Genomic DNA, 10,318 nt, shown 5'->3' on the forward strand with positions numbered 1-10,318 from the left:
TTAAATTTAGCAATGTTCAACTTAATTTGTTTGTTTAAATTAAGCTTTTATAAATTGTTTGCACACCACTTATCTTAAAAAATGTAGTAAATCCCATTATGCATTAGTTTTTTAAATGCTTCATTTAATGCTTCATACATCATTTTTTGAGTGTGTACTGGATATTATTTGACTTAGTTTTTTTGATCAGCAGCATGCACTAAAATACTTCTAAAGCACCAAATTAGAGGTCTTTATAGTTTGTAACAGCGGCAGATCCATTTGTTTTGGTTCCAAACAGAACCCTTTTCTTAAGTCTACATAAGAAAGCATGCTGTAAAAGTGCTATACAGGAGTTAGGAATATTTGTAATAAAATTTTCATAAAGATTAATCATATATCTATAATTATTTTAGAATTATTAGCTTATATATGTGGTAAAATATTATACATAATAAAAAAAGAATTGTATCATAACAGTTTTAAGTTTAAATATAATACATTTTGTTCTATAATTTTGTTAATAATAATAATATTAGTCTTGTCTTGCATATTGCAGGCTCTGTTAAGGTTTAATATATATATATATATATATATATATATATATATATATATATATATATATATATATATATATATATATATATATATATAAAACCATGCAGGAAGGTAGATTTATTTCTTATTCTTATATTCTTTCTTCTGAAATGCATTTCTTTATTGTAGCTGAACACATTAATAAATAGCTTCTTGCTAATTGCTAAAAAGGAATGTTCTGATATTTATTGCACGTTTGCTTTCTTGACGTTATGTATATTCCCAATAAAGATATTTAAACAAGACAGACAGATGGACGTATAGATGGATGAATGGACAGATGGATCAACAGACACACAGATAGATAAAGATTAATAGACAGACAGACAGACAAACAAACAGATAGAACAACGAATGGATGGATGGAATGACAGATGGATGGATAGATAGAATGACGGTGATATGGATAGATCGACACAAATAGACAGACAGACAGATAGACAGACAGACAGAAAGACAGACAGACAGACAGACAGAACAATGGATGGATGGATGGATGGATGGATGATAGTTGGACGGACGGACAAATGGATGAATAGAGATAGAAAGAATGACAGATGGATGGATAGATAAAAGACAGAACAGAACGAAAGAAAGAAAGAAGAATGTTTGTCAAAATATATTTTCCATTTTTCACAACTTATGACTTGACAGGTAATTTGAGCAGAATCTCCAATGCTCCAGTGGTGTAATGAGACCTGATCACATCTAATGACAGGAACTGGAGCATCTTCACATTCACTGTAACGTCACTGTGCTGTGTGTCGTCTAGCTAACAGTAGAGATGATGTTGAGTTGGTGTCTCATACAGCGAGTGTGAGAGAGGTGAAAGCGCAGTGTTTCCGCATGACTCACTGAAACCACACACTCAAATATAATCCAGATGCCAGAGAGGGCTGAAATCCTGCATGTGGCACAGCAGAAACACACACACACACGCGCACACACACACACACACACACACACACGCACACACACACACACACACACGCACACACAATCTTTTCAGCTTCTACAGTGTATGTTGTACAGTGTGTTTTTTTTTTTTGCTCACTGAGTTTCTCTACTTCTCCAACTGTCAGCGAGTGTGTTTTACTTCAACCCACATGAAAACACACCACAGTTGTTTATTATAAACTCTGCAGTGTTCTTAAACCATATAGCAATTTACTTAATCTACTGCGGTGATTCTACAGTTGCTATGGTTACACAACAGCAATAGTAATTGTTCTGCAGAGGTGATTCTACAGTTACTATAGCAACACAACAACCATAGTAATTTCTGTTGTGGAGATTCTACAGTTGCTATGGTAACACAAAAACAATAGTAATTGATCTGCTGTGGTGATTCTACAGTTGCTATGGAAACACAACAACAATAGTATCTGATCTGCTGTCGTGATTCTACAGTTGCTAGAGCAACACAACAATAGAAATTAATCTGCTGTGGTTATTCTACAGTTGCTATGGCAACACAACAGCAGTAAATGATCTGCTAGTGTGATTCTACAGTTGCTGTAGCAACACAACAATAGTGCTGTGGTGATTCTACAGTTCCTATGGCAACACAACAATAGTAATTGATATGCTAGGATGATTTTACAGTTGCTACGGTAACATAACAACAATAGTAATTGATCTCCAGTAGCAATTCTATGGTTGCTATGGTAACACAACAACTATAGTAATAAAAAAGGACCCAATACTGAAGTTTTCTACAACCACAGAGTATATTATATTACAACCCACCACAGTTTACTGTAGTAAAAACTAAAGTGTATTACTTTATCAGTTCACCAGAGTTAATGCTATAGGAATTGTAAATTCTATGATAAATACAGTATATTACACTTAAATATGATTCAAAACAGAGTATTTACTTTAGTTTACCATAGTGTTTTTGCTGTGGGAGGATCAGCAGTGTCTCTGAAGCGCCTCCTGCTGGAGAAACAACACATTACATTATTATACACACCTACTGTTTGTATAGAAGTCGGTCAGTAAGTCAGAAATATCAAAATATTAGCTGAGAGCTCTGGTTTATTGGTGCTAGCATGTTAATTTTTTATACTAAAAAATTGTCTGCATGCAAATTTCAGATGCAGAAGCCTCTATGAGCCATCTGAAATTCTCTAAATGAACATTTTTCTCAAGCTACTTTAATGTAGGTGCGGTATTTTCATTTTATGGTGATGAACAGGTTGATTTCATTGCCTTTAAAGTGAAATAACAGAACATAAACATATAAACATAGGAGGCAGAGTAAAATACTCATTTTATAACATGACTTTGCATCTATATATAATAATCAAAGCAAATATTAGAGTTTAAGATCTATAAAATGACCAGTTATGAAAAATCTGTCAGTTTTCCAGCCGCTCAATAAACATTCCCAGTATGTGTGTGTCTGTGTGTGTTTGTGTCTTGTATTCCCAATATTATGAAGAACAAACGTCCCCACAAGTAAGGCAATACCAGTAAATTTTGATCTTTTGTGGACATTTGTGTAGTCCCCATGCAGAAAAATAATTCATAAATAAATCAGACAGAATGAAGTATTGTAAAAATGTAAAGCTGCAGTTTCCTGTGAGGGATGAGTTTAGGGGCAGAGGAGAGAGAATATACAGCCTGTACAGTAGAAACATCATGTCTGAGGTGAGACCATAAAGAGAGCTCTACAAGTGTGTGTGTGTGTGTGTGGGTTTACATGCTTTATCACTGTTTCCATAGAAACACGCAGTGTCAAATCCACATGAGTGCTTCTCTCACATCTCTCCATTGTTTCATCCTGAGAGTCTCATTCTTAAAATGCAACATGAAGATTTCCTGACTCATTTTCTTTTATTTTCTGACTCTGACTCGACCGTCACGAAGAGATAAGGTCACAGAAATCCATCAGTTTCATCTCCTGGGCTTTCTGCCTCCGATAAAACTGAGGAGAAAACTGTCAAAGCTTTCTGAGGCATCTCATGAGTGTTCAGGTGTTCATTATATGTGTTTCTGGCTGATCTCAGAGCAGTGAGAGACGCAGAACACACTAATAAAGCTGATCTGTGTGTTTTTCTCAGTTATTAGAGGCGTTATAGTCACACTGTTTACTGCTGCTGAAGAACAGCTTCTGCCAACAACAGACAGTGTGTGCTGCTGACAGGATGATGCAGCATAAAGAATATTAAATTGACTTATTTTAAACATTAAATGTGTTTATATGAAAATTTTCAATTCATTTATTATTTATAATTACTGCATTTTTTCTTGGTAAAATCTGTAAATAATAAACAATAAAAATAAGATATTATAGTATTAAAATACCACTAGTAATAACTATTTTCATTTTATTTTACTTTATTTTGATATTCTAATTTTTTCACACCAATATCTTTGTGAGACAATTATTATATTAATATTATATAATATAAATATTAAAATACTAAAATATAAACAAATATTTTACTTTTTATTATGTCTGTAACTTAATTAAATATAAAATATAACTATTCAATAAATGAATTTAACATGCTAACACCTGCGAGTAATAATAACCCATACAATATTAAAAAAGAAACATTACAATGTTAAATAAATCAAATAGTTTAACAAATAAATTAATTTATTTATTTACACAATAAGCAATTAATAAATTACATTTTATCACACAAATATTGCCAAAATATTAACTTCTTAATCAAATACTTTTAATAAATGATTTTTACAAGCAAAGTTTTATGAGAAATACCTAAATAATTAGACTAAATACTAGTTAAAATATTAATATACTTTAATATTATACTGGACTACAAACTCGGGGGAAATGGGTAAACAAACTACAAATATGGCGGATGCATGAGAAAAACTGTCAACCAGAGAGGCTTCTGTAAGGATGTTTGAATGGCTGTTAATTAATATCTAGCCAACTGGAACATACACTCACCGGCCACTTTAATAGATACACCTTACCGGGTTGGAACCCTTTTGCCGTCGGAACAGCCTTAATCCTTCATGGAGTAGATTTAACAAGCAACTGGAAATATTCCTCAGAGATTTTGCTCCATCTTGACATGATAGCATCACACAGTTGCTGCAGATTTGTCGGCCGCACATCCATGATGCCAATCTCCCGTTCCACCACATCCCAAAGCTGCTCTATTGGATTGAGCTCTGGTGACTGTGGAGGCCATTTGAGTACAGTGAACTCATCGTCATGTTCAAGAAACCAGTCTAAGGTGATTGAGCTTTATGACATGGTGTGTTATCCTGCTGGAAGTAGCCATCAGAAGATGGAGACACTGTGCTCATAAAGGGATGGACATGGTCAGCAGCAATACTCAGGTAGGCTGTGGTGTTGATGCTCAATTGGTACTAATGGACCCAAAGAAAATCTCCCCCACACCATTACACCACCACCACCAGCCTGAACCGCTGATACAAGGCAGGATGGATCCATGCTTTCATGTTGTTGAGGCCAAATTCTGACCCGACCATCCGAATGTGTCAGCAGAAATGGAGACTCATCAGAGCAGGCAACGTTTCTCCAATCTTCTATTGTCCAGTTTTGGTGAGTCTGTGTGAATTGTAGCCTCAGTTTCCTGTTTTTAGCTGACAGGAGCGGCACCCGGTGTGCTCTTCTGCTGCTGTAGCCCATCCGCCTCAAGGCTGGACGTGTTGTGTGTTCAGAGATGCTCTTCTGCAGAGCTCGGTTGTAGCGAGTGCTTATTTGAGTTACTGTTGCCTTTCTATCAGCTGGAACCAGTCTGGCCATTCTCCTCTAATCTTTGGCATCAACAAGGCATTTGCACACACAGAACTGCCGCTCACTGGATATTTCCTGTTTGTTTGAGCATTCTCTGTAAACCCTAGAGATGTTTGTGGGTGAGAAATCCCAGTAGATCAGCAGTTTCCGAAATACTCAGAGCAGCCCGTCTGGCAAACATGCCACATTCAAAGTCACTTAAATCCTCTTTCTTCCTCATTCTGATGCTCGGTATGAACTGCAGCAGATCCTCTTTACCATGTCTACATGCCTAAATGCATTGTGTTGCTACCATGTAATTAGAAATCTGCGTTTACAAGCTGTTGGACAGGTGTACCTAATAAAGTGGCCGGTGAGTGTATTTAAATGATGAATTCTGCAACATTTTTCATCGGCAACAACGTGTTCTTCTATAAAGACGTGTTTGGAGATTAACTTCTGAATGCAGAATAATGCAAACACCTGAGGAGATTTCTCTGCGTGAGAGACTCGTGAATGGGAGGTTAACCTGCTGCTGCTGCGTCTCCCATAAGGAAGGTAAATAAACATGACAGAAGGTGGATTGATGTGTTGAGATGATTGACTAAGCATTTTAATGATCCGTTAATGAGAAAGTAGCTTGTCCCAAAGCTCACACTCTTCTTTTACACACTCAAAAGTATGTACTTTTTCTTCACCAAAAAAGTGCACACTTCTAGAGTGTGGTACGTGAATTGGGATGCAGCACACGTCAAGAAACATGCGTCAATGTCTGATGATATCATAGCAGAGATGGGCGGGCTCTGCTGTCTTCAGCTCATCTGATTGGCCGTCTGTGATGATTGGCGGCTCACTCAGCAGAAAGTCGTCATGGCCGAGGCTGGAGCTCTGCTCAGAGTTCACAAAATTCGGAATGTTGAAGCTGGACATGAAGTGCTCGTCTTCATCTGCTCTCTCAGCATTGCCCCGCCCACAGTGCATCCCTCGGCCAATCAGAGCGTCTTTGTGGGTTTTTACTCGCTCCTCCTTATGGATGTAGAAGTGAAAGAGGGAACGTGATTGGTCAGGCAGCGGTGGCAGAGACAATGCCAGAGACCCGCCCACTTCCAGCTCACAGCCAATCAGAACATGAGGCTTCATGCTGGCATCACACATCCTGAGAAACAAAACACACACAGATTGAAAACTACTGTTTATGTAGGTTCTGTATTCATACATGTAATGTTTTAATCATTTATACAAGAGATTAAAAATGACTCACAATTCCAGATTGACTAAACAAGGCATGTAAAACGTACAGAATTTGCACAACTTTTCATTTGTGTAATCTATTAAATCTCTAGATTGCTGTTATCATTATTATCTTCTTATATCGCCCTCTTCCCTCTCTATTTCTTTATTTTCATCTGTTCATCTTTAGATCCACAATAACCTTTACTGATATTTCATTGTTTTTGTGTATTTATACTATTGTAAACACTCTGCTGTTGTTGTAAATGAAGCGTGCAATCCTTTCCTTCATCTTTTGTACTCTAAATGTTCAAATAAAGCATTAAAAAAATAATTGTAACTATTATATTAGAAATAAATTATTATAATTCTAAATATTTGTAAGCATTATTAAATAAAACAATGTAATTAATCAATTATTTATTTAATATTTAAAAATACAACATGAAAAAAAATCTATTTTACATCATTTTAATTTCATGTTATGGGCGATGCAGTGGCGCAGTAGGTAGTGCTGTTGCCCCACAGCAGGAAGGTCGCTGGGTCGCTGGTTCGAGCCTCGGCTTAGTTGGCGTTTTTGTGTGGAGTTTGCATGTTCTCCCTGCGTTCGCGTGGGTTTCCTCCGGGAGCTCCGGTTTCCCCACAGTCCAAACACATGCGGTACAGGAGAATTGGGGTGGCTAAATTGTTCGTAGTGTGTAAGTGTGTGTGTGTGGATGTTTCCCAGAGATGGGTTGCAGCTGGAAAGGCATCCGCTGCATAAAAACGTGCTGGATAAATTGGCGGTTCATTTTGCTGTGGCGACCCTGGATTAATAAAGAGACTAAGCTGAAGGAAAATGAATGAATGAATAATTTTTATGTTTATTCAAATGTTTTTATTTATTGTGAATATTTTCTAACATTTAATTTCTAATGTTTGCAAGCTTTTAAAATAATTAATTAATAATATTAATTGATAAGAAATTTTATGTTACAAATATAATTATTTTTTTATTTATTTTGCAGGTATTTTTAAAGTACATTTTATACAGTACAACTTTTAAGCTGGTGTTTTATTACTGATTTTAATAACTTTAAAAATCACATTAAAATCTATGTTTGTAATAAAGGTCATATTTGGCATACTAATTCATTTCCTTTTTTTATAAAGTGAAGATGAGGTAAAACGCAGTCTTTATGCAGTTTTACGTGTTGATTTGTGCATTAGATGAGCAGCAGGTTAATGACTGGGTAAATCCAGGCTTGTTGACTGTCATTCATGCAGCAGCTCGAGTGTTTCATCTGAATATGAAATTACACACTCACTGTAATCAGGCATAAAACCATCAAAACCGCGTTTCTATGGAGACGCACGTGAACCCTAATCCACAACAACAGAGCAGAAGCAGCGTGAGTGTGTGTACAGTATGAGTGTGTGTGTGTGTGTGTGTGTGTGTGTGTGTCTGAGTGTATGTGCGTGCATATATGTGCATGTGTGTTACTCACTCTGGATGTGGAGCTCCTGTTTTGGTCAGCAGAGTTAACACAAAGAACATGAAGATGACGAAGACGGCGAGGCCGACCCAGAAGCCAATCACGATAGAGTCTGAAAAACAACAACAGCATTTACACGACAAACACAAACATCTATTCATCCATTTGTCCATCACTCTCTCCATCCATTCATTTGTCCAACTATTCTTTTTTTTGTCTATCCATCTCTCCACTCAATCTGTCTGTGCATCCATCCATTGTTACATCCATCCATCCATTCGTTGTTCTATCTGTTTGTCTGTCTTTCTGTCTGTCTATTAATCTTTATCTATCTGTGTCTGTTGATCAATCAATAAATCCATCAATCAATTTATCTACAGATCTATCTATTGATATACATCTATCTATCCACCCACCTATATAAATCTGTCCATCCATCAAGAAATGTATCCATCTATCTTTTCATCTATATACACTTATCCTTCCATCCATCCATCCATCTATCTATCTATCCATCCATCCATCTATCTATCTACATCCATCCATCCATCCATCTATCTATCCATCTACATCCATTCATCTACATCTACCTATCTATCTATCTCCATCCATCTACCTATCTATCTATCTATCTATCTATCTATCTATCTATCTATCTATCTATCTATCTATCTATCTATCTATCTATCTATCTATCTATCTATCTATCTATCTCCTTCCTTCCATCTATCCATTTATGTATTTATATACATATATCTATCCACCCATCTATATAAATTAGTCCACCCATCAATAAATGTATCCATCTAACTATCTATTCATCTATATACACCTATCCCTCAATTCATCTATCCATCCATAAACGAATCAATATATCTACTGATACACATATATCCATAACTCTATCTATGCATCTATCACTATCCATTTATCCATCTATACACATTTAACCATTCCGTCCATAAATCAATCTGTCTGTCTGTCTGTATATTTATCTATCTATTTATCTACATCTCCATCTATTTCTCCATTCATCCACCTCTCCATCTGATCAGTGATACTCACAGCGGTTTGCTCTCAGTCCCTCAAAAGACACGGGCTCCTCGTCCTCGTAATATTCATAATGCCACTCGTAATCAGCTCCGGCTCGGCTGCGGTTTGAATATTCACTCATGTTTCAGCAGATATTTCACAGAAGCTTCATGACGAGTGCGGAAATCACGGAAAACAGGCCATTAAACAGAGACTGAACATCACTGACTTCACTGCTGCTCGGTGAGTGTTTCTGAGCTTACAGCGCGCACTTCAGCAGATAATAAACGCCCCCACTATCTCCGATCAAGAGAGAGAGAAAGAGAATTTTTGAATCTTCAACACTTTTAAAGGCCACATATTATACAAACATCACTTTTATAAGCGGTTTAAACACAGTTGTGTGTCAGCAGTGTGTGAATATCTCCAGCCTCTAATGGTAAACATTAATTAATTGTATTTGTTATAATCAGACTTGACCAAAACAGTCATCTCGTCATGTACGTGTCATCAGAGGGGGAAAGCCCCGCCCACTAGTGCCCATCTCTCCCTCATTAGCATAAACAGCAGCTCTGAGTGAGAAGCAGCCGTCTGTCCATTAGCCATTAGAGTGTTTGAGCTGCTGAAGATGATGTCAGCATAGACTAAGAGGATTATAGATGTGGAGTTTTAGATGAAGCACAAATGAACAGCGACAGGGTTCACCACAGACAGCCTTCTGAGACACTTCTGCACAAACAGCATGCAAATAAATAAACATGTAAATAAATAACCAATTATAGATTAAAAATAAACTCTGATGATTTTTAATGCTTCTTTTATCCTCACTTGTACTTGTAATTCACTTTGGATAAATGTACATGTAAGCAGATGATAAGCTTTTTATTTAGATTATAATAATTGTGTGTGATTTGATTTTGAATAATTGATCTGTCTACATTTGACGTTCTTGAGAAGAAATCTTTTTAATAAACAAGGAAACAATAAAACTAATAAAAAGGAGACTAAGACTGACTTTCTTTTTCTGCAATATTGATGAGCTTTCTTCACTGTAACTATCTGATTGGTGGGATTTTTGCAAAGCATCATGGGTAATGTAGTTTCTCACCATGATTTTAATTGTTAGCATAATTGTTTTATCAAATAAGTTGAATCATTTTGAACACAGTAAAATGAGTAAATAAATAAGTAAATACACACCAGTTTTTATTTTCTACTGAAAAAAAAATATTATATTATAGATTTTGATATCTTTATATTTTGATATTTGTATCCT

The 10,318-nt window shown here is 36.0% G+C and overlaps 1 protein-coding gene across 7 annotated transcripts; it reads right to left on the reverse strand.

The window, feature by feature from the left end:
* Positions 1-733: 733 nt before the first annotated feature.
* Positions 734-9,297, reverse strand: mrap2b (melanocortin 2 receptor accessory protein 2b). Of its 7 annotated transcripts, none has more exons than XM_073946806.1 (5): positions 9,076-9,297; positions 8,023-8,122; positions 4,534-6,461; positions 2,467-2,514; positions 734-1,480 (listed from the first exon to the last, which is right to left on the reverse strand). In XM_073946806.1, the coding sequence occupies exons 1-3, from the start codon at positions 9,182-9,184 to the stop codon at positions 6,071-6,073; spliced, it is 600 nt and encodes a 199-aa protein (XP_073802907.1). In that variant the 5' UTR covers positions 9,185-9,297; the 3' UTR covers positions 734-1,480; positions 2,467-2,514; positions 4,534-6,070. The 7 variants fall into 7 exon arrangements, with proteins under 7 accessions (XP_073802907.1, XP_073802904.1, XP_073802906.1 ...); XM_073946803.1 differs by having other exon boundaries at positions 2,457-2,514; XM_073946805.1 differs by having other exon boundaries at positions 2,467-2,517.
* Between the last annotated feature and the right edge of the window lie 1,021 nt (positions 9,298-10,318).

The sequence above is a fragment of the Danio rerio genome, chromosome 4, assembly GCF_049306965.1.
Source record: "Danio rerio strain Tuebingen ecotype United States chromosome 4, GRCz12tu, whole genome shotgun sequence".
Taxonomy (NCBI): domain Eukaryota; kingdom Metazoa; phylum Chordata; class Actinopteri; order Cypriniformes; family Danionidae; genus Danio; species Danio rerio.

What these genes read in the sequence shown, in the direction of transcription:
- mrap2b (XM_073946806.1), bottom strand. Translation starts at nt 9,184, where the DNA reads ATGAGTGAATATTCAAACCGCAGCCGAGCCGGAGCTGATTACGAGTGG. An exon ending in GGGACTGAGAGCAAACCGCT is followed by an intron (nt 8,123 to 9,075) that starts GTGAGTATCACT and finishes GTTGTTTTTCAG; the next exon opens with ACTCTATCGTGATTGGCTTC. An exon ending in ACAGGAGCTCCACATCCAGA is followed by an intron (nt 6,462 to 8,022) that starts GTGAGTAACACA and finishes TTTGTTTCTCAG; the next exon opens with GATGTGTGATGCCAGCATGA.